Below are 26,930 nucleotides of genomic sequence, written 5' to 3' on the forward strand. Positions count from 1 at the left end.
GCCTCTTTTGTGTGGTATTTCCACATTTTCCCATAGGAAAAGGGTTGGGCTTGCTGAAAATGCGTAATATGGGGCCACTTTGAAAAGTATTTCCAGGGCCTCTTTTGGCTCCCAGTTCACCCCTGCTCAAACCGTCCCTCTGGCACAATCGGCCAATGCGTGTGCCCAGCCAGCCATGGCAAACTTCTGTGTGTATGTTATTTTACACTTACTTTATAATTGTTACCGAGCCTCCCTTTACACAAAAACCGGGATGGGTTTGATGAAAAAACCCGGCTGTCTGGTATCTCAATCTATACCAGTGGTATTCAAATTTTTAAATGTCGAGCCCCCCCTTGAGTAAAAATATTGCAGTGGACAACTCAAAAGCACAGTTGAAGCAACTCGGACCAACTGAAGTCAAACAGACCATAGGGGCAAAGATAACAGGAAGTCCAAAAATTAGAATCGAAAAAAAGAAGCAATAGAGGCAAAAGGAGGAACAAGTACGAAAATCCTTGTTGGCCTCATGGAATATCAGGGGTTTTGGACATCTGTACTTGGGGAATCTGAATTCTTGTTGGAATTTGAGATTATATGTATACAGGAATCCTGGATAAGAATTGGCCCCCTCTGTGAGGGATACCAAGTATGCATTAATCCAGCCCTAAAAGGCCCATTGGGAAGACCTAGAGCTGGCCTTCTGACCTTAATTAAAGATGACTGTGATTTGCAGATACTAGATCATCAAACCCCAAATCCATATGTTCAAGTCTTAAAACTGGTCAAAAACAAAGGAAAACTGGAAACCAGAATGCTCCTAATTAACACATATCAGAGTATTCAAGAATGTGACATAGAGAAATACATAGCAGCCATTATGGGACCCGTGGACACATACATGTATGAAGATCCAAAACAACTGATCTTAATTTGCAGACTTGAACCTAAAGCTACTGGACGAAAAGGGAAGCCTGAAATCAAGATCAGATCTAGGAATACTGGAAAATAGATGGATCACTGAAATGAATATCCGGGATATGATTATGTTAAATTGGCAGACAGGGGAAGACATACCAGGAGCAGAAACCTGGTTCTGCAGCCTCAAGAGCACGTGCTTAGGCTATTGTTTTGTCTCCAGAAATACACAAGGGTGGATTAAATCACTGACTGTAAAGAAACAAATTACCAGTGACCACACACTATTAGACACAGAACTATTATGGAGTTCTAAGGTGCAGACCCAACCTAAAAAATGCCCAATGGAAATATCATGGGGATGGAACCGGATCCGAACATTCCGAAATTAGTGAACAAATTGGCTAATAACATCAGAAATAATAAAAATGCGACAGAATACAGATGGATGTTAAAAGAATTTGAAGTGAAGAGAGACATCAATAAAAGCACCACAATTGGAAGAAAACATGCATATAGCAGGGAAGTAGTAAAGAGGAGAAGAGAATATCGTGCCGATTAAAGAAGAAGTCGCCAAAGAAATCTGCCGAATAAATTAACCTGTTAAGACTGAGTAAACAACGATACAAAAATTGGTTAAAATCATCTAAGATCTGGAGAGCACAGGGGGATGCGGAACAAATGTTAGCAGCAATTACGACTGGCAATGCACGATCACTCTGGGAAATCATAAATAAGGTAGAAGATGTTCAACCGGCGTAATCACGATTCAAGTGTCAAAGGAAGCCTAGGTGAACCATTTAAGGCACTCTTCTGAGACGAGTCGGCCTCAAAATCGCCCCAAAAAAGCCATAAATCTGCACCTTTGATAATAAATATCGACAAGAAAGATATAACATCAACACTCAAACAGCTAAGCTCTTCCAGGGCAGCCGGGCCGGATGGTATCTCAAATGGGATTCTAAAAGAAAACGGAAAAGCATGGGCTGATTTTATCTTGGCCTTATTTCAACAGATTAATCAAACCAGAGCAATTCCATCATCCTGGAAGGAAGCCCTGATAGTCCCCATCTTTAAAAAGGGGGATTGTATGAATCCCAAGAACTACAGACCAATAGCCCTCTTGGATTCCATCAGGAAGATATTTTCATAGATCTTGTTTAGAGACCTAAAAAAGTGGGCTATTAAAGCCGGGATCCTGGACAACCGTCAGACGGCTTTCACAACGGGGGTGGGTACCTCCCTGAACCTCTTCTTGCTAAATCTGTTGAAACTAAGAGCCCTAGAATCAAAAGGGACCATGTACCTAGGTTTCATAGACCTTGAACAGGCTTTTGACACTGTTTGCAGAGATCGATTATGGGCAAAATTAAAAACGTGGCATTGCCCTGAGGATTTGCTGCAAGCTATTGAAGAGCTCTACACAGATACAACAATTCAAATAATTGTATCGACGTGAGGAGGAACAAAAGAGAAGATTGCGACCTCCAAAGGTATTAAGCAGGGTTGTGCCTTAGCCCCCTTCTTATTTGTATTATATATGGCGGATATGCAAATATCTCAAGGAAACATAAGAGCTTTCCCACCCAAAGTGGAAGGATCTGAGCTATCTTGGGTCCTATATGCGCATGATGTAGTTTTCATCGATCAAACGGCAATAGGACTACAGAGAAGAATTTTGGAATATAAGAATTATCTGGACGAAAATAAAATGAAAATATAGATAAATCGATGATCATGATAATGCAATCGACCCCAGGTACTAGGAAAATGATCCCCTTTACCTGGTCACTGGAAAATCAGGCCTTAAAAGTAGTGGACAACACAATCTACCTGGGGGTCAAGATAAATAAAAACATCAATGAGCAAGCTCAACTCAGTTTCTTGAAGGAAAGATTAATTAAACTAACCAATCAGGGGAAAGCTCTCCATCAAAAATACGGAGCATACTCCATGATCCCAATTATCACCTTCTTCAATCAAAAGGTAATAGCCATCTTGACACATGGAGCTGAGACTCTCCTAAATCTAACTTGGGAATCTTGGGGGAAACTAGAGGCCCACTTCTGGCGGAAAATTCTTTGACTCCCTGTCTGAAAATAGCAACAATTAGACATGAGTTGAGACTCCAATCAATGGCTTCGATAGTCCTCTGGAAATCACTCTCCCTATATCGCAAATGCCTAATAGACAGCCCTGCAGTTCCTTTTGAGATCTTGAAAACCTCACTGAATGTGAAGGGTGACAAATTTCTAAGTGCACGGAAGCAAAAATGTTCTGATTTACTTCTCCACAATAACATCAAAATAGAAAACTCTTAAAGCAAACCTAGATAAGGCAAAGAAACGATTAAAGAAAAGGGATTGGTTTGAAACAGACACGTTAAAGATACCAGATACTGCCACAATTACATTTGGGAAAGAAAAGCATTGAATTACCGACCCCCTTATATGAAAGGATTTCCCTCACCCTACTACCGTGATCTTTTCATGCGGTGTAGACTCAATTTATTACCATCAAGGGAAGTCCTCACAAATGAACAGGACTCCATATGCCGCTTTTGTAAAAACCCATATATAATCGAGTCAACTAGGCATCTGACTCTCTCAAGCCCGAAACTCCAAAGTGTAAGAAGCCGGTATCTGAGAAATTCATCGGTTCCACTGGATTGTAACATAGAGGAGGAGTGGTGGGAACGATTAATGACAGTTGACAAAATTGGCCAGGCGCTAGACGTCCTGAAACTGGTGGAACAGATTTTTACAGCAATAAGGGAAGGTGGTGAATTCTGCGACTTGGTCTCGAAATTGACAAAGACACAGAGACTAATTCAATATGATGAGCAGCAATAATTTATGTTTGTGTTGTTAAAGGTTGACAATTTGTTTCTGTTTAACCAATAAAAAATGTAATTAAAAACAAAATAATAATATTACTACTGGGCCTCCCTAGATGTAATTTCTGCTTATATTTTCTATTAAAATCAATCACTGCACTCCCGGAGGGTGGGGGGGGGCAGCCCCACAGTTTGAAGAACACTGCCCTATATTATGGGGTGAACACAAATTCCATCCTGCTGCAAAAGTCATGTGGCATGACGGCCTCAGAACCCTTATCCCCCCCGGCCTCCCCCCTGGAATTCCCCCTACCCGAGCTGGCGAGAGACTGCAATGCATCAACAGTTGGGGTGGGTTCAGTAATGAGGGGGCTACTTACCTTTGACAGCTTCCTCCTAAAATGGCATAAACTATATTTGTGAGAGGGGCTAAAGATATTCTCCTGTCGATGCAGCCATGATTTAAAGGAACCTTCATGTAAGGCTGGGGCAAAGAGCTCGGGTGTGTCAAAAATGTAATTATCACCATCTGTGATCTATGTACCAGCCTTACACTGTTGCTCTCCCTCCTTCCCGACTTTTGGGGAGCCCTGCTCATGTCGCTCCTTGACTGGAAAGCTGCAGTCGCAGAATTCCACATCCCCAGGTAGTGGCACGTCCTGTCACAGATATTGCAGCCTAGGTGCTAGTTCCCTGGGTTTCGTGCCAGGCACAAATGTGATGACACTGTGGGTGCCCGGTAGCTGTGGGGGAGCCAGTGCGATACAATAAGGGTACATGGATCAGCAGAAGGTATTATCTTACAGTCTTACATCTGCTGTACCATCTTCCCAAGTTACCAGGACAGAGTAACATCATTACTGGGTTGAAAGACCGGAGATGCCAACAGGCTTGGAGCAAACAGAGTTCTGCTTATCACAGATGTCTGTGATGGACACATGCCTATCAAGAGCTACAGCGCTGCCCTGGATCTGCATGCAAAGTGCATGACGTCACCTGGGAACAGCACCACCATGCAAAGCCGAGGCCTAACAAATACAGCACACAGTCCATCTGGCAGCAGCAGTGCAAAATAGATTCCTACTTCTAGACATACAGAAGGCCCAACCGCCATCTGGAAGTCCTTGCAGCATCAGGTTATGCCAAGCTGCTTCTGCTGGAGAATTGTGCTAAAGCAAGTCCAAGGATTTCCTGGTTCAAATGGAACTCCTACAAATACTTTAAGGATGAATGAAAGAACTGCCCTTAACTCTGAAACTATACGGACAATGGTGTGTGGTTCCATAGAGGATACGGCTTGCAATTCATTCACTCTATTGGCAGTGGTGACCACAACCATAAAGACGGTCTTCCAAGAGGTCATGGTGGAGGGGAGTAAATGCTCAACTGAAATCCCACTGAGGGAAACCTCTGAAAAGGAGATAACAGCTAAAGTGGCCCCATCAAAGAAGCCTTCAATGAGGAAGCAGGTCAACCCAGTGTTCAAATATGCTGGAAAAGTCACCAACAATGCTAACCTAGTGAAAGGGCGCCCGGGGATGTTGGAGCTGGGATGGAAGATATGGCGAAAAGGCATGTCAGGGTATTGAGAACCCAGCCCCATGTTCCCCGCAAGTGCCGCTAGTGGCATTCGCTGCAGGGTCTGAACAATTGAGAATGATCCGAGGGCGATGGGAATCAGTGGGGATTGCAACAGTGGGAGACATATGGCAAGAGGGGAAGATAAAAGAATTCGGGGTGCTGGCAGAGGAGACTGGTCTACAAGTGGGGCAATAGATCACTTATGCCAGAATGGTATGGCAAATCAATAAGACATGGTCAGAAATAATACTAGAAGGACAACCCGATGGAGCCATAGAAATGATGTATGACATGGCAGACGGAGGGCATGAGACTTCTAGAATTTATGAGCTCTTGATATCCAAGATACGGAAAGGAGTGACCCAACTAAGGTTAGGACTGGGAAGAAGAGGGTGGGGAGCCCATGAGTGAGAGCCTATGGGAAAGGGCCCAAGGGTACCATAAAAAGGTGTCCAGAAATGCAAGGCTGCAGCAGATACAGCTGTATGTAACTCACAGAGCATATTTAACCCCCCAACTAATAGCTAGATTTGAGAAAGCGTAACGACAAACATGCCCCAAATGTGGAGAGGTAAATGCAGGAATGACACACATGTTTTGGGCATGTCCAGAAATTGGGAAGTTCTGGGGAGAGATAGCCCATCGGCTAATGGAAAAAGGGGTCAAGATAAATGTAGAATCAGTATAAGCATGCATGGTGGGGGGGGTTCCCTAGGCCGTGACAATTGAAGCATGTAAGCAAGCTGAAGGACCTGGCATACATACTTGCCAAACAGAGAATTGCCATGGGATGGAAGGCAAGCCACAGACCCAAAGAAGAGGTATGGTGGGGGAACCTGCAGAAATGGACTGAAGCCGAAACGGCAGTATGGCAAGAAGCGGGCAACAGAGGGTTGGGGGGAGGAAGCAGGATCCCTGATGGCCTGGAGACATATGGTAGCCACATTATATGAGGCCACCCAGAATGACCTCAGCGAGAATGACTCTGCTGAGGAGGAGGTTACAGAAATGCCTCGAAATAAAGGAGCAGCAGAATGCGAGGTGGAGTAGGCTCGAGTTGGGGGGGAGGTTATTAGTAAACAGCAGAGCCTAAATGTTAAGTATCAGATGTTTTAGACTGATAAAGTACATTGCTGGTTTGATGAATGTTTGTAGTTTGTTGTGAAAATCAATAAAAATTGTTTTTAAAAAAAACAATGCTAACCTGAGCCAATCTTATTAGTGGTGTGTGCTTAAAATAGGGCGCAAATGACAAACTGCGATATCATCTATTGAAGAGGATGAAGGATTGATGTTCTCATACAAAGCGCATTGACCAAAAACACATGCGTTACATTTTGTATTGCTGGGCCCACAAACCCCATCGTGGGCATAAGCTAGCTCCTCGTGAACCAATAACTCAAGGTGAGCGAAGGTCGGAAGTAGGGAACAAACAGAAGTTTTATTCTAAATCAAGCAGGTGGAAAATAACTCTGCTCGAATTGAGAGCCACTTCCACCATAGCTGTGTCCCTGCTGGGGCTGGACATTTGCCAAACTCCCTGTCTAACAGGCATCAGTAAAAAAAAGAATAAAGGAATTTGTGCTGTATTGCTTAAAATTAAAATAGCTGAAGAAACTCTTGCACAAGGGTTTTTTACTACACTCGGATTGGTAAATAGTAGCCATTATTTTGCTGGTATAAAATGGTGGGTTTAAATCACCGTAAGTGTGACATGAATTTAGATCAATAATGGGCACTGGTCAAGCTACTGCATTTAAGTATCACTCCACAAACACCAGAAAAAAAGTGGCTTCCCGCATATACTTGGTCTACCTGTAGCAAGCCCAGCCTCTATTAGCCAAAACTTAAAAAGCTATCTTTCTGTCAACCAGCAATTATGTTTGGGGTGCTCTACAAGTCACCCGACTCCCATCAAATGCTGAAGGGCAAAGTAAAAGACAGCCTTTTCTTTTGCTTTCCACCAACCAGCTTGCACATTTAATAAATCTAATAATCCGGCCGTGGCCAGGCACCGCGGTTGCAATAGCAATGGTGGAGTAACCGATATTAAGGCCAATCTGCAAGCTCCTTATTCCTTTCTCTATTCTCTCCACCATTTGAGTCATTACAACTGCTTTCCTAACTTCAAGCAAGAGAACAGTGAACACATATTCTGCTTGTTCCAAGAACTTGTGCAACTGAGATCCCCCAAGGACAAGGGCAACCACTTAGACTTCAAACACAAGCGCATGATTGATACCAAGAAAGTCTGTGTGCTTTGGGCAGAGGTGTGCTTGGATAGCTAATTCCACAACTAAACCCCAGAGCCGGGCACCCTGGCACATAATAACAATTAGGAAGCTTTTCATACTCACTTGAATTACCATCCATTCAACGTACTTTCATCTAACCTGAAACAAAGGGAAAAACAACACAGAGTTCTTAAATTCATAGATGCATCTGAACTGCTGTCAAAATCTACATTGACTGGTCACTGAGAAAAAATATCACATTTGAGCATTCTTCCTACAGTGCTTCATGTCAGATTGTCCTGACTGCTAGATGCAGCCCTGTGGATGAGACAGTGGTTTTTGTGTATTGTCATTGGTGGGTGAGAGATTCAGGAAGAGTCTACATGGCCAGGCATGAATGAGTGTGAGTAGGGGATGTAAGTGGTGTCTGGCGTTGAGGTGTGCAGTTGAATGGGGTGCTGTGTGCAATGGATGGTGGAGTGTGTGTTGCACTAGCAGAACATGAGACACAAGGCATATGATGTATGGTTATATTGCACCAGTGTAAACAGAAGGTGTCAAGGTGGTATAAACTATAAAGTGTCTGGGTGCTTAAACATACCCATGAAGGAAATCAATAAAAACGCCAAGACAGTGTGTTATATTTAAAGGATTTATGAAATTCAAATACGACTAGTACATAATGGGTGATATTCCAGGACAGACCTTCTACTAGAAAGTCTCAACTGTTTCTTAAACAAAGAAAAGAAATCCAATCCAAACCTTAAACTTCTCAGTATTGGTGAGAACTCCCTGGTCACTTAGTTACTAGTGTTTCTACTGGCATCCTGGGTCCTTAAAAGGACCTTAAAAGTGTTGGTCTGGGTGGCTTCTGCCTTTGCAGAATTAAGGAACCTGCACCCTTAGCTTGTTGGAACTACATTCAGTGTTTTCAGAGATCCTGAAAAACCAAGGACTAGCCCCAGTCGAGTAGCTCTTCCAACAGGTGGGGGAAGTGAAGCAGGCTTCTTGGAGAACTATTAGGAAAGTGAGTGAGAGTACCCTGACATCTCTAATCTATTCCTACGATCAATAGCCTCCTTGTCCTTCTCTAGTACCTTCTCCCACACTGTGCATGGCTGTGCCTGCCTGACCTTCTGGAACCTAACTATGCTGGTTGACCAACCCCTTCTTCAATGTTCCTCTTGTGGGTTCTTTCTCTTTATTAGTTTCTTCTTCCACCTCCAAACCTCTCCCACCTCCTTCTGCAAACTCTTGTACTCTTCCTCGAAGCCAGGGGTCTGTAATTCTTGGCTATTCAGATGTTTTGCTCTACAACTATGTTCAGCACTCTTGCCAGCATAGCCAATGGTGAGGGATCACAGGAACTGTAGTACAAGACAGCTGGAGAGCTAAAGTTTGCAAAACCCTGCTCTAAGCAGTTTTTACCTTTATCGTCTTCTCACTGGGTCTGGGCTTCAGATCCATTTTCCCCAGTCTCCTACTCAATCCACATCTTACCTCTAAATAGCCCAAAACTAGGCTATCCACAGCAACTCCAACTATGGTTTTCATGACTCTTGTACTGTCCTTCCAGGCATTCCTCAAACATCTTCTTAGTGTCTAATTTTCCTTCTCCTGTAACCACTTCCTTTCAGTAGTGGCTTCACTTCGGTCACCTGTTTCAGTGTCCTTCCCTTCAATGACACCATCAGTTCTACCACCCGCTGTTATCACCTCCTTCACATCAATACTGCCGCCACTTCCACCACATATTAACACCATGTGCCCTTAAATACCACTGCTGTTCTCCAAAGTCTTCCCATTAATTATTCATTCACCTGTCTTCTCTTCCCCTCTTCTCCCAGGTCTGTCCAGCTCCCTCTGTCACTCTAGTCTCTTCTTCCTTCTATCTTCTTTCCCTGCCAAATGCCTCTCAACTCCAGTCTTCTCCTTCAATCGCCCGCTCCAGCTTCTCTCTCTTAACACCTTCAGCTACTTCAACTACCTCACTGTGCAAATAGGGCTCAGTGCTTTTGTGCTGTTCTCCCTCTTCCCCAAAGCGATTTTGTTCGGAAACTGTGGTATAGGTGGGATTAATTGTTGTCCTTAGCGTACCTGGGTCTGCTTTAGGAATAGGGGTGTGACCAGGTCTACAGCAGGTCTGTCTGCCATCTTGTCAACCAGTAATTTGCCTGCAGCCCTCCCCTGCGCTGTGCTGCGATCTCTTGCTTTTGCAATGTGTGGTTTCAATATTGGAAAGACTGGGTATGCTTCATACACTAATTAGTCGACTTAATTGCCTGTATGCTCAGAAAGACTAAGATTGTATTCTCAGCATAAAAGTATCGGCCAATAGCGAATGCTTTGGTAACTTTATTTTCTCTATAATCAAATCCTTGGCCATACGGCCATGAGATTTGAACATTGTGTCAGTGGAACTCTCTGGCTTACCAAAATACTGCAATGACTCCCCAGATGTTCCGGACGAAGGGATAACAATGTTAAATTTAACAATGTTGCAATGCACCCCAACAGTATCTAGTGAAAGGCACCTTTGCCTACACTGGAGCTGGAGGTTTGTTTAAAGAGAAGCAGGATCTTTCAATTGCGAGGGGATGCTTTATAATTGCCCTGCAGGGTCTCACTAGGGATTGGTGCAGGGGTAGGGCATCTGGGACAAACCTGCCCTAGTGGACTGGTAGATTTGGAAGACTCTAGACAACTAGGACTTGCCATGACTGAAGGGGGCAGTGTGTATCTGTCAAGTGTCCCTGCTTGAGGAGAGTGTCTGTAGAACACCAAATATAACAGTCCTCTGCCTTCATAACAAGGCAGGGGACTTTGTCATGGTATTTAGACTACTAGGGTTGCAACTCTCCCAGTGGATCCGAAGCCTTTCTCCTGACTACAAGGAATGATTGCAAGTGTGCCTCCCAACCCCTCTACTCCAATTAGGCGGGTGATCAGGAAAAGCACCTATGGGATTGAGGGGTTTATCGTTAACAAAAGGGTGTTCCTATTGTGAGGGGTCAGAAATGTGAGGCAGACACATTTGTGAAGGTTTTTCAAAATATGCCATTTTATTAAATTAAATGGTTGGATAAACACGTCACTATCCCTACCCTGACGAGGATTCCCATCCCTAAATTAAACTAAAGGAACCACTCCACCAAAAGGATATCTGTCCCTCACACTTACACATACAGTAATTCAGTAAGGTAATGCATGGCACTTTAAATGCAACACAAATATAGCAACTGAATCTGAAATATGACAACAGTCTCTCCTAATTTGGGTGAATTCCCCTTTCCCAGATTCAAGCAGGATTCTGTTCCACAGTTGGAAAAGAAACAAGGAAATCCTGGTTTGTAACAAATGTCCAATATAGTTCTTTATAACTCCAACTTGACAAAAGAAAGTTCCAACACTCCAGTGATTCAACAAAGACAATAGAAGGTTCTTTCTCTTCCTTGAGCAAGAGTACGTTTCTGTATTATCCTCTTTACATAAAGAATATTTTCTCAGTTCATTAATAGTAATGCTAATTGTCTTTGTCAGGATGCTTTGCCACAACTGAATATTTCTGGAGAAATAGAACTCTTCTACAGCAGTGTTATACAGTTCTTTCTTCAGCACCATAAGCAACACCAATTGTCTTTGTCATCACCACTTTATAGCACTTCATCAGATTCTACCTGGTTTACTCCCATGCCACACCTAATACCTCCACCACACCTGGTTTACTCCCATGCCAGGCCTACTACCTCCATCACACCTGGTCTACACCCATGCCAGGCCTACTACCTCCTTCCCACCTGGTTTACGCCCATGCCAGGCCTACCTCTTCCATCACACCTGGTTTACTCCCATGCCAGGCCTACTACCTCCATCGCACCTGGTCTACACCCATGCCAGGCCTACTACCTCCATCACACCTGGTTTACGCCCATGCCAGGCCTACTCTTCCAACACACCTGGTTTACTCCCATGCCAGGCTAACTACCTCCATCACACCTGGTTTACGCCCATGCCAGGCCCACTACTTCCGTCACACCTGGTTTACTCCAATACCAGGCCAACTACCTCCATCACACCTGGTTTACTACCATGCCAGGCCTACTACTTCAAAGGTTTGCCACTCGGGCATACAACCCTGTTTGAACAGAGTTTCACAAACAGCAAGTGCTTCTGTAGGGAGGATCAACTTGACAACAACTTCACAATATTCATTATCTTGCAACATTAAAACCTTTAGCAACTCGTGAGGGAAAACAAGATCCATATTGGTGCTCTTTAATACTCCTCTGCAAATGATGCTCCTCTCCTTCTGAATAACCTTTCCCAGAAGGACAGCCTTCTTGCCACTCTTGTTTCCCTACTGCATAAGTAACCAAATACAGACAAGGGCAGGATCTTATTCTACTTCCTCGCTGGCTTTGGCAATGTAAGTTTATACCAGCAGTTGTTATATGCTTCTTAAAACATGGGCAACAAGCTTCACAACCATTGCACCTTTCATTATGCCCCTTCTGTCTTTGGCAATATCTGTTGGATTTGAATTGCCTGGGTTTTAGTTTCTCTTGGCTTAGGCAATGGTTGTATGTAGTAGCTTTTAATAATCTTGCTCCATCGGGTTGCTGGGTACTCAACAAACTCACACGCTTAAATTTATAGCCATTTGGTGTTAACAAATATTGCTTTTGTGGCTTTCTGATAGTTCGGTATTCAAATTCACTTGCAAAATCAATTCCACTCATACGCGAGTGTTTGCCACTAGACACACACCTGTCTTGAGCATGTGACCTGGATCGAAGCGCTCTGGAGTCACTACCAGCTTTAGGAACTCACAGGGTAAGGCGTGCGCGTCCAATTCCCTCGCTGCTTGCAGGCGTTCTGCTTTTGTGGCTCCCTGCGACCCGGCAGAATGCTTATCCTGCTCTGCCGTCACCCACACCACTTGGAAAAAGAGCTTTACTTGCTCCAGAGGATCTCTGGAACACACAAGCCAACAGAGACAACCTCTTGGAAGGAAAGCTTCCCTCCTGCACGCTTACCACATGCAGCCGCTGTACTTCAGGCTTCTGGAGGCACAGACCCTCCCAGGACCTGTTTTCTGCCTAACAGTGGTCCCAGCACCTTCTCCCTCCTCCGCATTATGCATCAGCTGCATCCACGACTCACACTGCTCTTCCTGCTTGTTCTGCTCTCTCCTGGCCTCCGCCTGAGGGGGCCTTCAAAGCCTCTCAGTCTCACTCAGGTGTGGGTCATTTGAATTAACAATCTGACCACTCCTGCAACATTGTTCCTCTTAAGCCCTCTTCTTCGTCCCAGTACTTAGAGAATTATGGACTTGAAGTACTTAATGGCAAAGTTAGTTCTTCTGGCTTGTTTTTCATTCTTAAACCCACTTCTGTCCCCAGTAATATTATTTATAGAAATATCATAAGGATCAGTCACCAGATTTAATTGTAAAGAGGAATAACGTTCTTTGGAATTTAACTCATTATTATTTGCAGATTTTATTTCACTGTAACTTTGAGAGTCAGGAGAGGTTTTGGCTCCATCAGTCTTTAGGTTTTGGATGGGGTTTTATTTCTTCCAGTGCCTAAGGATTTATGATTGCTTTTACCCATATTTAGATGTTTAGGTTGTGGAACAAAAAGATTGTTACTACACCAGCAATCCATTACAGACAGTGGTATGGAGATGTCTTCCTTGGAGGAATACAAATACTGTGTCTCACCCCACGGAGTGCTCTCATTCCGCTTGGCCCTTTCTCCTCCCAGGTGATAGTCCTGCAGAACACCACCCCCAAGGTAAGGCCACCAGGGAGGAGAGTTTAGGCAGGGATTTAGTGAGGAGTCTGTAGCATTCATCACACTATCTAAACATAAGGTGTCAGGAAGGGGCAATCAAAGTGTATGGGCACTTAGCCTACAAGGGTTGTGGCTCTCAGTGGATTTTAGGTCTTCTCCTTGTCCAGGAGAAATGATACCTAGTAGGCATATCAATTCCACTTGGATTAGGAGGGGGTGGGGATCAAAACTAATGAAAACTGGGGGTGTTTATCTACAAGAATAAATGATCTTCCAACAGTCTACACAAAATGTGTCTGGATGGGATAAACTATAATGTTCCAGATTTCCCTCACTAATAGGGTTACTGGCATTCCTCATGATCTCTACTCTAAATAGTGTTTTAGGGACATAGGGCCTCATTACACGGAAGGCGGAGGACCAAGGTGCTATTAGCTATTAGCACCTTGGTCCATGCCGGTAAAATACCGGCACTGCCTTGGTGGAAAGGGGAATTACCGCCCCATTCCAAGGTTGGCGGGGCGGTAATTCCCCCTTCCACCACTGCCCTTCCCCATTCCCATTTTTGCCCCATAGGGCATAATGGGAATGGGGAAGGTGCTAATTATGGCACTGCAATTTTGCGGTGCCGTAATTAGCACCAAGGTCCCTTAGCGGGTTGGTTTTTAACGCCTGCAAAAAGCAGGCGTTAAAGCACCAACCCGCTAAGGGACCTCGTAGTAAGGCAGTAATGGTTAACGGTCACCGTTACCATTAACGGTGACCGTTAACCATTACCACCTTCCGTGTAATGAGGCCCATAGTGTCCAGCCTACATTTTTACTCCAATCACATTCTCATGGACATAGTGACCAGTTCGTTTTTTTCCAGAAATTACAGTCACACGGATATAGGACTCAACTCTCTTCTTTGCCCCAATGAAGGTGGTATAGGGCCCAGCTTCGCTGTTCAAAATCCAACTTGCAGGGTAGTGCCTGGTTCACTTCTTCCTGCTCCAAGGAATATGGTTCCTAGCCCATCTTCAGGGATACTGTGCCCAGCTCAGTGTTCAGCACTCCATTTGTTGGAGGTACAGTAGAGGCATAACCTCCAGCACGAGATTAAGGTATTTCCTTCACTTTACCCCATTCTCTCCCAAACTTTACCGTCACACTGCCAAACTCGTAATGAGGCTCTTTGTATTTTTGAGGTTCTATAAAAGTCCCTCATGCCTCTTCTCTACATCCCCTGCAATACTGGTCCATAAGTTACAGAAAAAGGGTTGAAAGAGGCGTGAAATGTGTCCATACACAACAAAACTATAGAAAACATTACAGAACAATGGTGCAGTGGGGTCATACAGAACACAGGCTAATCATTTCACTTTTCAACTACAGGTTGTCTTTCATCTCTAGGTTCGCAGTGACATCATAGACAATTTGATCTTCGCATCTGCTGTCTACAGATGTCACTTGGAACCCCGGTAAAATATATCTCTGTAGATAATAGGCACCCATCCATAGTTCCATATGTACCACTCTAATAAATGGTTATAGAATTTGCTCCCGAAGGGAAAGGGGAAAGAAAAAGTAGGAGAAATGGTGCAGTCGATCAGAGCAGAACAAAAGAGTTAAATAGCCAGTTTGTTTATTTGTGGTGGATACAATATTCCATGATATTTTATAGAAAACATGTAGATTATTCAAAGATGTGCTTCTTAAAGAGCGTCCCAATGACAGCAGAAAAGCTTGCTCTAGAAAAGCCAAGTTTGCTACACTCAATTCGCCCAAAGACTATAAAAAGGTCAGCGGTACATGATAAATCCCAGGCAGTGTCATCTGAATAAAATGAAACAAATAAAACAAGGAGTAACTAATAGGCTGGTGTCTTCCCCTTGTTGCTGCTGCCTGCACTGCTGTGTTAATGTGCTCAGACCAGAGGCAACAGGGCGGTATTCTACTCTGAAGAGCTTTACTATTGTGTTACTTAATCTGAAAAGGGTCTTACAGCTAAAAAACAATATTTTCATTTATGGTAAAATTACTATTACTGGTGATCTACTTTCTGATGGATTCTCCTCCCACAGATACCTCATTTTAGATATTGATTTTACAGAGGCAGCAATCACTGGAAACCGTTCACAGCAGAGGCATAATGTGGCTCACCATCGATTGCGTCCATCGCCATAGTTCGTGAAGTAATGCCATCGATACTACAAATAGAACACACTACACCGTGTGACATCAATTCTCAATTTTTTCCAGCAGTTGAGGGATACGTGAAAACATCCTGGAAAATTGGACGAGCTCTGTACATTTGGGGTAGGATGGGAGAGCACCTTTGAGTGAAACAAAGGACTAATTTGAAGGGTTGCCATTGCTTTAGAGAACACTTTACCAATAGGCTTTCAAGACAATGCCTGAAGCTTGCTTACCCACTCCGTCTAAGTAATGGCCAACAAGAAAACATTTTCAGAGTCAATCCCAAAGAACAAGAATAGAGGGCCTCAAAAAAAAAATGTAAGAACAATGTTTAGATCCGACGCCAGAACCGCAGACTAGTGTGGAGGAAATATATTGACTAAATCTCTCAAAAACTGTATAACCATCATGATTGTGATGTAGTGACCTGTTGAAGACCGAAATGGCAGCCAATTAAACTTCATCTGTGCCAACCTGAAGGCCCTACTGGGTAAGAGAGCAGAAACCTTACGACGGTAGTTGTGGGGCAAGACAAAATGTCTAGATCACGCTCCCTGCACCATGAAAAGAATTTCCTCCACCAACAGCTATAGATGACCTTGGCGGCACAGCTCCTGGCAGAGATGAGAACCTCCAAGATGTCCTCAGCTAAGTCCCTCTCCCTATATCTCAGTTTCTCAGCAGCACAGAATGGAGTTTAAGCATTCTGAGGTTTGGGTGGACGACTCATCCCGCTGACCGTGAGATGAGATCTCTGCAGCATGATGTCAGTGTGAGCTGGTCGACGCCCCAAGACCACAATTCTTTCAATTGCGCAGGACAATGTTGATGGGTCAACATCAATGTTCTATGCCGCAAGGCTCCATTGGGCCTTCATTGTCATAACAGGGGCCAAGGACTCCAGCATATGGCTGCTAGCTTCGGAAGTGCCTTTGCATGCCGTCGAATAAGTGATGCCCCCTAGCTCTAGAATACGTGCCGAAGACTACACTGCAGCATTTTGCAAAATATTCAACCTCTGCTTTTTAAACAGATCCCACTGTTCTGAAGAAGAAATGTTGGGAAATTGTACCTGGTGTTCTGAAGACTCTGGTTATTCCTTATCTCTATCCTCTCCCCTAGAACCGTTTCACTTCTTGTTATGGAACAAGGAATATGAGGAATGGTGAGATTTGCACTTGGACCCTTCAGTATGTTTTTTTATGCTTCCTTGTAGTTTCCTCTCACACAAGGAAGCTTTTTCACGAGTTGGCTTTGCAGGATCAGCAAATGAGCAAAGTAAAACGCTGCATTTTCTTTTCCTTTCCACCAAGAAGTGGAGTTCTACAGTAATGCTTCCCCACTGCGCACAGCAGGAATAAGGGCAATAACAGGAGTAGTAGAACCTGACTTGACTGTACTACTGGCTGCATTAACTGTAATACTACCAATGGTGATAGTAGTACTCACATCACTACTTGTAGTATCTCTACTGCAAGAAGAAATGCCAGTGTAGAAGACAGTGAAGGCGATTTTTGGAGCCGGTGAGGTGTGGGTTAGTGAGTGCAAATAGTATTGTGGTGTGAGTAAGCATGTAAGATGAACAAGTGTGATTAGGTGAGATTGTGTAAGGGGTGAATGTGAGGTGTTTGGAAGTGAACAAAAGGAGGGTGATTCAGTAGTTTGGCATGTACAGTAGTACTTTGGAGGGTGGAGTAGTAGTAGTGTGCAGAAGGGAATTGTAGCGTGGAGGAGGGGGCAGTAGGGAGTAGTAGTACAGAAGGTAGCAATAGTGTAGTAGTGCAGAGGAGGGAGTAGTGAAGCCTGGAGACCCAAACGTGGCCCTCGTTACACCCATCCCACTCTCAGCCCGGCGACAGAGGAACGAGAGATGTACATCGCTTCTGGGCCCTTCCTCCTCATTACTGATGTATCGCAGGTGTGAGAAGCGCTACGCACTAAGACAATCGTTCAGACCATACCTGGAGACAGTATTGAAGAGAAACAGCTGTCATCAACTGAACAAGTTGACTGAATGCAACCTCGACATTACGACATAGATACGTTACACATGAAGCACAGACATCCCAGTATGATGTTACGCAGACACTTAGGCTGCATTTCTCTTAGACACAAAGAATATGCTTATGACTCAGATAGTTAGAGGACTGACACACGTATAGCTTTTGCTACACGGAAACTGCAAGATGCATGAGAATACATATGAACTGCTTGCTGACGCTTAACCGCAACTGACATGGATGGCTATGCGAATAAAGATTGAAGCCATAGGTATATTGGAGTGAATGGGAAAAACAGGATGAACTCAAGAACACACAGAAAGGCTGTCAGGCTGATCCTGCAGAAGCATGTAGGCAAGACTTCCAGCATGGACACCGTGCACAGCCTAGCCAAGAGACTGAGAGAAGGAAACTTCAAGTTAACAGAAGAGATGGGACACCTGCAGGGAACACAAGCCGAAAATCCCTACAGACGTGATCTGAACCTACAAGACAGAGCCTATTTATTCGAGCCAGACTGAGGTGTCTGTTCCCATCGAACCAAAAGCAGGAGGATACAAAAGTAATACAGGTTCAAAGCCGAATGTTCTGTCTCAGAGCCTATGAGATTGGAGATGGTAACTTATTTGGAACATGCAGCACCTTCGGGGTCGTTCCCACTACCTTCAATAGTTGCACTTGACCTGGTAACTGTCCAAAACCACAAGGCTGAGAAGACCCTTTCTGTCCAATCCCTAACCACCTTCCACGCTAAGCTTACACTATGTTGCACTGGCCAATCACCTTATGCTAACCTGTAACCTTGTATTCGCAATACATAGAGGTGGTTTCAGGAGGAGCCACCAGACATGGCTTGCCGAATAATCGCACTAATCCCTTATTGAATGCATATATAGTTAACCTCATTAACCAATCCCTTTCCCTGGTAGGTTTTTGGAATGTAACCTAATTTTTGTGACCTCCTGGGTTGACAAAACTGGATGACAGGTGCCTGGAGAGCGAGAGCACTTGGAGAATGTTGCAGTGTTCATGTTGCAAGCCCTGTCATTGAATTGTTAATAAAGACAGTGAACTTTGTCCTATGGCTGGGTCTTCCGTTCTTGGGCAGGGGTTTCCAGGGCCCAGTTCCTCTTACATGCAAATGGGGAGACTGATAATAGTTCCCTTACCACTATTACAGTATTACCACATAGCATGGATAGTACTGCAAAGGATAAGCAATGCAGAGGAGGGAGCAGTAGTGTTGTAACATCATAGGGTGGAGGCGAGAGTGTGAGATCGAAGGGACAGGTGAGAAATAGTAGAACGTAGAGTAAGAAGGGGAGGATGACCAAGAGGAATCACTTTGTGCTCGACACACCCCGTCTGGGGTTGTATCGCCCCGGTACAATAGAGACTTTTTAAAGAAGAAGGGACTATGTTGAATGCATCCGTCCTCTTCTGCAGTTACCCTTGTAAAGGCCTCCATCAGCACAGGGTTGTTTCTCTGGGCGTAGGCTAGGTCGGGCAAGGGGGGGCAACCTTTTCTGTTTCTTTGGGAATTGCGTTATCTTTAGGGAGATCTGCTTCCCCAACCCCCTTTGATCCCCTGTCTGTTTAAGTATTGTTTTCTACCTCTTGTGGAATAGGGAACAAGGCTTTTTCAAGAATCCCTGGTGACACCTTTTCTCCTTCCTTAACAGTAAAAGGATTATTCCAGCTATTGTGTAGGAGTACCTTAATATCTCCTCGAAAGTCCATATCTATGATTCCCACCATAACATCCAGCCCATTTCTCCAAGCCAACCCTGACTTTAATATAAGTTTCTTGGGGAAGGGCTAATGTCAACCCGTTGGGAATTGGCAACTTTCACTGGTGGGTATTACAATTTCCCCAATGCTTTGTATATCAAACCCTATGTATTCGGCAGAAGAAAAAAACAACCTTCCAACTTCTCATAGGGGCTTGGGACTTAGCTTAGTGAACAGCATGGGTCCCCAACCTTTCTCAGCTACCTTACATCCCACTTCTGACACCATATGTGACAGGTCAGAAGGAGGACATGGACTCTTTAAGGCCATTTTTCAACAAGATGTATTAAATAACAAGTGTAAATCTAACTATCCCTATAGTTATGGGTTATTCCCTACCTACAGGGATAACTATGGTGCTTGTCAGTCGCCTTTACCAAGATACAAAAAGAATCTGTCCACCGTCCCAAAACGAACACTATCTGACCCTATCACTATTCCAAACAAAATAAAAGGGACAGGAGAATGACTGCCTTCTCCAGCTCAGTGCTTCCAGCACTTGTCTTCTCAATTTGTGCTTTTACAACAGTTCCAAATTGAAAATCCTCACTATGCAAAAGGGTCCAGGGAGGGCAGGAGAAAGTGGTCAGCTGGTGGTAAACCTCTTGAGAAGGTGGATCATTTTCTATGTTTGGGCTTTCCTATTTTTGCGAACGATAGTAAATCCTGACGGTTCAATGTAAAGAAACAAAAGGTTATGGCACTGGCGGCACAGGCAGTTTGGTTAAACAAGAAATACAGGTTTTTCTCAGTAATTTCTGTGTGCAAGTTCTATTGTAAGAAGGTGGTCCTGGTGATGATTTACGGTGCTGAGACGTCATTCTTTTCTCTTAGAGGGCAATGGGCTAAGCTTGAAGGTGTCTTCTGGAGGAGAAGTTTAAAGTTGCCAGCATGTGTGTCAGTACCAGTTCTAAGGTACGAACTGGGTTTGACTTCACTGGAGGCGTTGGTTAAATGGAAAAACCTAGGCTTCTTGCAAAAGATCTACCTGGCGGAAGAGGGGTCAATGTGGGGGATCCTAAAACGCGGTTTAGCGTCTAGGTCTCCAGTCGGTCTCCTAGTATGGCATCAACAGTGCCTAGAAATGTTAAAGGATATTGATTGCTCAGTGGAGTTCCTCCTAACGTACCCTCTAAAAGTTAAAAAGAGAGTCTGGGAATCCGACTGGATCGAGACGATTGACCTTGTTAGCAAGTACCACTTAATTTTGGGTCTATTGCTCGATGCCAGACCCTACAACACGCCCCGCACTATTTGAGGAAATGTCCTGGGCCCTACTGGCGTGGCCAGGCCCTACGCCTTCGGCTGAATTTGTATTTTGGGTGCTTGTGGTGGAATTCATCGCACCCAAAGGTGTTGTAGATTTTGCAAAATGGCAAATTCGGTTGAAACAACATAGCACTTGTTGCTTATTTGTTCTGAACTGATTACGCAACGTCAAACCCATTTTTCACACCTTTTGAAGCACTTTAAGGAGGCTAACCCAGTGCAGGTTTGGCAAGGTATTTTTACTGACAAATCCTTTAAATGGTTGCTGACTGCAATTCGCCTCATAAAGGAAGTTTAATGCTTGGCTAGAAATCTGGTCTGGGTTCGCGATTCTGAAATTAGAGTCTGGAGGTCACTATATGTTGCTCATAATTTAGTTCTTTTTTTTATCATGTATTTAGTATTAACCATGTAATAGAATTTATTCTTGAGAAGTGATCAGCAGGTTTTTATGTATTTGCTTTTAAAAAGAGTCTTAAACAGGGTTGGAAAGTAATGTAATGTGTGATTATCTGAATCGTGTTTAGGTGTTCTTACATGTTATATGTTTTCTTTTTTCTTATATGCCTTCTTTTTTCCTCTACCGTGATGTTTAATTGTGTTTTAATGTGTTTGCTGATTTTATATGTGAAACGTTCCTAGTGAACTAAAAAAAGATGTGCTTTTGCAACAGTTCTTGCTAACACTTTTTATCAGTTCATTCAATTCTTTTCTCATGTTATTACATGTATTCTTCCTTTTAGATGTGGTTTTACTTGGTTCAGATTGATTTTTATCATAAAGAACGTTTTGGTCTTCAGCTTTTCACACTATTTCTTTCTTTCTTAGGTCCCACTCTTCTGCTTGGGACACTGGTTTTATCTTTCTTTCCAGGACAAAGAGTTATTCACTTTATTATTACTTGCTTTGGGTATTGCGACGATTCGCAAGGTTTCGCCACTTCTCCCCAAGGAGGAGCCCTTTCCCATGAGGCTAGGGAGATGCAGCCGCTACCCAATAGCCCCCCTGGGGCAGGTTTAATGCGGAAGGACCTCCCCTTCTGGGGATAAGGACGATTACCTAGAGTATAGCCCAATGACCAATGTCACACCCCAACCTTCCCTACCCCCTTCCAGGTCAAACAACGTCCTTCAGAGTAGACCCAAATATTTCTGTAGTGTAGGAGAAACAACCCCGACAGAAAGTACCAGGACGAAGAAGAGCACAGAAGACATGAAGATTACTAAATGTGGTAGTACTGATACGAGGTTGCCCCCAAGGATGCATGAAGATTCATCCATCAAGAACAACAATGGACTTTGACAGTACGCCAGGGCGGGACTGGACTCATTGTATAGGAAGCGAAGAAGGACTGAAAACTTTGCCAAGCCCAGCCAGGAGAGGCAAAAGGTCTGGAAACCATCCAGAGCGGGAGTTTCAAACCCTGTCAGCTGACCAGGGATCCCAGTGAGCGGAGGACGCTGGTAAAGCACTGAGGGAGTTCTCTGTGGGACCAGCTGGCGCCTACCCAAACACAAAGCAGGAAGAGAGATGCTCTATGACCAGTAGAGCACAGAGCCGCGGCAGTGCTCCAGAAGCCAAGGAGAGTAGCCCGAAGAGCTGGAGATACGCGTCCCAGACCCAGGAAGACCCAGTGGCATATCAAAGTCCCAAAGAAGGTAACGTGAGGTACGAGAGACCAGGAGCGCACAGATGTGTGGAAATGAAGCAGGCTTAAGAGGCTCTCCGCTGGCCCTTTGGGAAGGGTACATTGAGCATCTGAGGAGAAATGCCTCATCTCTGTAGCAGCAATATTTATTTTTGCATTTATAGCAGCGTGCTGAACTCTCAGGTATTTAGGCGCTAGTTACATTAGGGAAAGAGGAAATTTCAATAAAACCACTGACCTCGGGTATCTAGGCGCTAGTTACATTATGGAAATTGGAAATTTCAATAAAACCACTGACCACCAGAGAAGAGTCTGGGACCCCAACATAAGCGCATTGTGCATCCGAGGAGAGCTTCCAAGTTGCAGTGGCAATAATAAGACCACTGCCCACCAGAGAAGGGTCTGAGACCCCAAGATAAGCACATTGAACATCTGAGGAGAACTTCCTCGTCACAGTGGCAGGGAGAAGTCCACTGAGCCCCAGAGAAGGATTTGGGTCTTTGCCAATACCAGGAGAAAGGAGTCATTCTCCTGGTTCTGAAAGTCGAAGAAATTGAAAGCCTTCTTGACCAAGAGATGCCAGGGGAAGGGGGTCATTGCCCCTGGCTTTGATGTGAACTATATTAGAATGTGGGACTTTGCCAATACCAAGGGAAGGGAATCATTCTCCCTGGCTTTGATGTGAACTACATTAGAATGTGGGACTTTGCCAATACCAGGGGAAGGGGGTCATTGCCCCTGGATTTGATGTGAACTATATTAAAGTGTGTGAATTAATACCAGGAGAAGAGAGTCATTCTCCTGGTTCTGAAAGTGACTGGTGCAAAGGTGTGCTGGAACCACAAGACCGTGGAAGGGAGTCATTCACCCTGGCATGCTTTTGCCAAAGAACATTGCATTCTTTTGCTAAAGAACCTTGCTTGCAATACCATCCAAACACCAGGAGAAGGGAAGCAGTCTCCTGGAGAAGAACAAGTTACTTACCAACTGTAACGTTCTTTCGACTGGATGTTCCTCCCACGTATTCCTCATCTTATGGTAAATGGTTATCTCCAGCTTCGCTGCTTTGGAAAAAAATATTCTTGGCAGAGGGCGCTGTGCTCGAGGTCGTGGCGTCGGTTGTCTCTCAACAGACTCCGTACTCTGTTGACGTCACCGATGGTATAAATAGCTCGAGCCGCGCCCGTTGCTTCAGTTCTGTTTTTTCGATGAACATATAGGAGGAACACCCAGGCGTGCCCCATGACAGATACATTCTTCGTGAGAGGAAAGTGTAAGAAAACGTAAACTGTACTGCGGGGTAGGATGGGAGGGTCAATGAGGAATACGTGGGAGGAACATCCAGTCGAAAGAATGTTACAGTTGGTAAGTAACTTGTTCATCGAATGGATTGTGTCCTCCCACGTATTCCTCATCTTATGATAGACTCCCATAGCAGTGGCAATTTTGGAGGTGGGAGTACTAATTACAGTTTTCATGGACAGAATGCAGAACTGCCTTGGCAAATAACCCCTCATTGGAGGAGGCAGTATCCAAGCAGTAATGCTTGATAAAAGTATGCATTGTTTTCCAAGTTGCAGCTGAACAAATACATGCTGCCGGAACTCCCCTCTTTAGAGCCGCAGAAGTAGCCGTTCCCCTTGTAGAATGGGCTCGAAGCCCATCTGGTGGATCTTTTCCCGCCAATCTGTAGCATTCAATTATGGCCAAAATGACCCAGCGGGATATGGTCTGTTTTGTTACTGATAAGCCCAGTTCATGACCAGTATAACCCATAAACAGTTGGTCATCTTGTCGTAATTTAGACATCCTTGAGATGTAAAAACGAAGAGCCCTCTTGGGATCTAGTCTATGCAGTCTCTCCTCTTCCTTGCCCAAATGAGGAGGAGGATAAAATATTGGTAGTATTATTTTTTGCAACAAATGGAAGTCCGAAACTACCTTTGGTAAAAAGGAAGGTTTAACCTTAAGGAGTACCTTATCCTTATAAAAAACAGTATATGGTGGTTTGCATGAGAGAGCCTGAAGTTCACTAACCCTGCGGGCTGATGATAGGGCCACAAGAAGGACAGATTTTAGTGTTAGAAGCCTCAATGGACAGGAGTGCAGAGGCTCAAAAGGTATGCAAGTCAAACATTTTAGTACTAAATTTAAATCCCAAGTTGGGACATGAAAAGGTACTAGAGGGTATACGTTAGTAAGCCCTTTTAAGAATTGAATGATTAATGGTATTTTGAAATATGAAACCTCTTCCGAGGTGCGCTTGAAAATGGACAGCGCAGCAAGGTATCCTTTTATTGTTCCTATCTGGAGCCCCAGATTGGCTAGATGTAATAGAAAAGAGAGCACTACTGGAGTGCCACATTGAAAAGGGTCCACATCCTTATCTTTGCACCAGTTACTAAACCTGTTCCAGCGACATCTGTACAAAGATTTTGTTGCTGGCCTTCTGGCCGAAAGCAAGACTTCCATTACGTCATCGGAAGATCCCAATCCTTGTATCTCAACCTCTCAGAAACCATGCATGAAGGTTGAGTGTCTTGACCTCTGGATGGAGAACCCGACCTTCCTCTTGCGAGAGAAGATCCTCTCTTTGTGGAAGACGTATTGGAGAGCAGATGGACATGTCTAGAAGGTCCAGGTACCATGTGCTACTGGCCCAATCCGGAGCAATTAGGATCATGGTTTTCCTGAACTTTCTCAACCTCCTGATTACTTGAGGAATCACAGGGACTGGGGGAAACGTGTACAGCAGTGGAAACTTCCACTCCACTATGAATGCGTCTCCCAGAGCTCCTCTTTGAGGAAATTCCCTTGAGCAGTACTGATCGCACTTCCTGTTGATCGCGGTGGCGAACAGATCCACTTGAGGGGTTCCCCAAAGGGCGAAGATCTCCAGAAGGACTTCCTGAGCCAGCACCCACTCGTGAGAGACCGTGCTCCGTCTGCTCAGAGCGTCTGCCGCCGTGTTCTTCTCTCCGGGTAGGTCAATTGCTGATAGAGAGATTCCTTCTCTTATTGCCCAGAACCATAGCTGCATTGCCTCTCTGCACAGTGGTAGTGACCCTACTCCTCCTCTTTTGTTGAGGTAGTACATGCCCACCGTGTTGTCCGTCATTATCTGGACATTCTTTCCCTGTACAGCGGGCAGAAAGGCCTTCGGCGGTAGTCTGATTGCCCTCAGCTCCAAAAGGTTGATGTGAAGTTTGGACTCAGATGGAGACCAACGACCGCTGATTGTCAGATCGTTGGTGTGTGCTCCCCACCCCGTGAGTGAGGCGTCCGTCACTACTGTTATCTCCGGCCATGGTTGCCAAAAAGATTCTCCCTTGAGAATGTTGTTGTTGCAAGCCCACCATAGAAGATCCTGAGCAACTGCGCTCGGGACTTGCAGAAGATCTGACATATTCCCTGAGAACTGGGACCACTGAGTTCTGAGTGCCCATTGAAGGGATCTCATTCTCAACCTGGCCTCTGGTACTAGGAAAATGCAGGATGCCATGAGGCCGAGCAACCTGAGAAAATTGAAGGCTGGTAGACGTTGGGCATTCTGGAACTTTGTTACCATCTGCTGGATGTGGAGAGCTCTCACTTTGGGAGGCGAAGCTTTTCCCGAGGAAGTATCCAAGACTGCTCCGATAAACTGGAGCTTTTGGGATGGTATCATATGGGACTTCTTGAAATTGAGGGAGAAGCCCAATTTGTGGAGGAAGTGGCAAGTGATCGAAAGATGTTCCTGAGCTTGTTTTGGAGAACTTGCTCTGATCAACCAGTCGTCCAGGTAGGGGTAGATGTGAATACCCCCTCTCCTGAGACTCGCTGCCACAACTGCCAACAGTTTGGTGAAAACCCTTGGGGCGGAGGTCAACCCGATGGCAGAACCCGAAACTGATAATGAGAGTTGCCAATCGCGAACCTCAGGTACTTTCTGTGCTTTGGATGGATTGGCACATGAACGTAAGCATCCTGAAGGTCCAATGATACCAATGAGTTGGAGAGCCTGAAAGATCTGAGAAAGAGTGACCATCTTGAACTTGTCCTTCCTGAGGAACTTGTTCAAGTTTCTTAAGTCCAAGATGGGTCTCAGTCCTCTGTCCTTTTTTGGGATGAGAAAATATGGGGAGTACCAACCCCTGTTCCTCTCCGCTACAGGTACCTGTTCTATGGCACCTTTCTCTAGCAGGGTTAAAATTTCCTGCAACAGCAGCGGGTCTGGAGTTTTTATGGAGTTGGCTCCCGGTGGATGATTCTGAGGCCTTTTTTGGAATGGGAGAGAGTAACCTTGAGCTACTGTTTCCAGTGCCCAAGCATCTGAGGTAATGCCCCGCCATTCCTTCAGATGCTGAGAGATCCTGCCTCCCACTGGTGTTTTGTGCAACAAGGTCTCAGAGGGATTTGGAGGCGGCTGCAGGAGTGGCTCCTGAGGCTGATTTTGCACCTCTTCCTCGTGCTCCACGAGGGAAGTTTCGTTTGCCCCTTTGAGAAGGCTGTCCTCTTCCTCTAGCAAATGAGGAGTAGTAACGAAAAGAACGACCCCTCCAGGAAGATGAGCCGGAATAGGGTTTTACAGGCTGCCGCATGGAGGCACTAAGCGATTTAGCTGCCGCTTTCGAGGTCTGAAGTTTTTCTAGGCTTTCATCAGCCTTACTGCCAAACAGCCTCGAGCCATCAAAGGGCATGTTGAGGAGTCTGGCTT

At 44.8% G+C, this 26,930-nt stretch overlaps 1 protein-coding gene across 7 annotated transcripts in view; it reads right to left on the bottom strand.

Moving 5' to 3' along the window:
* DTNB (dystrobrevin beta) overlaps positions 1-26,930 on the bottom strand; it is a 1,559,893-nt gene that overhangs the window by 35,546 nt on the left and 1,497,417 nt on the right. For all 7 annotated transcript variants that reach the window (XM_069605562.1, XM_069605560.1, XM_069605561.1 and 4 more), the window contains one exon: positions 7,672-7,707. Coding sequence is in view for 1 of the 7 variants with exons in the window: in XM_069605563.1 (XP_069461664.1) it covers positions 7,703-7,707 (5 nt within the window). In the remaining 6 variants the exon portion in view is untranslated. The remainder of the gene's footprint in view (positions 1-7,671; positions 7,708-26,930) is intronic.

The sequence above is a fragment of the Ambystoma mexicanum genome, chromosome 4p (genome assembly GCF_040938575.1).
Source record: "Ambystoma mexicanum isolate Mex_15411 chromosome 4p, UKY_AmexF1_1, whole genome shotgun sequence".
Classification (NCBI taxonomy): Eukaryota; Metazoa; Chordata; class Amphibia; order Caudata; family Ambystomatidae; genus Ambystoma; species Ambystoma mexicanum.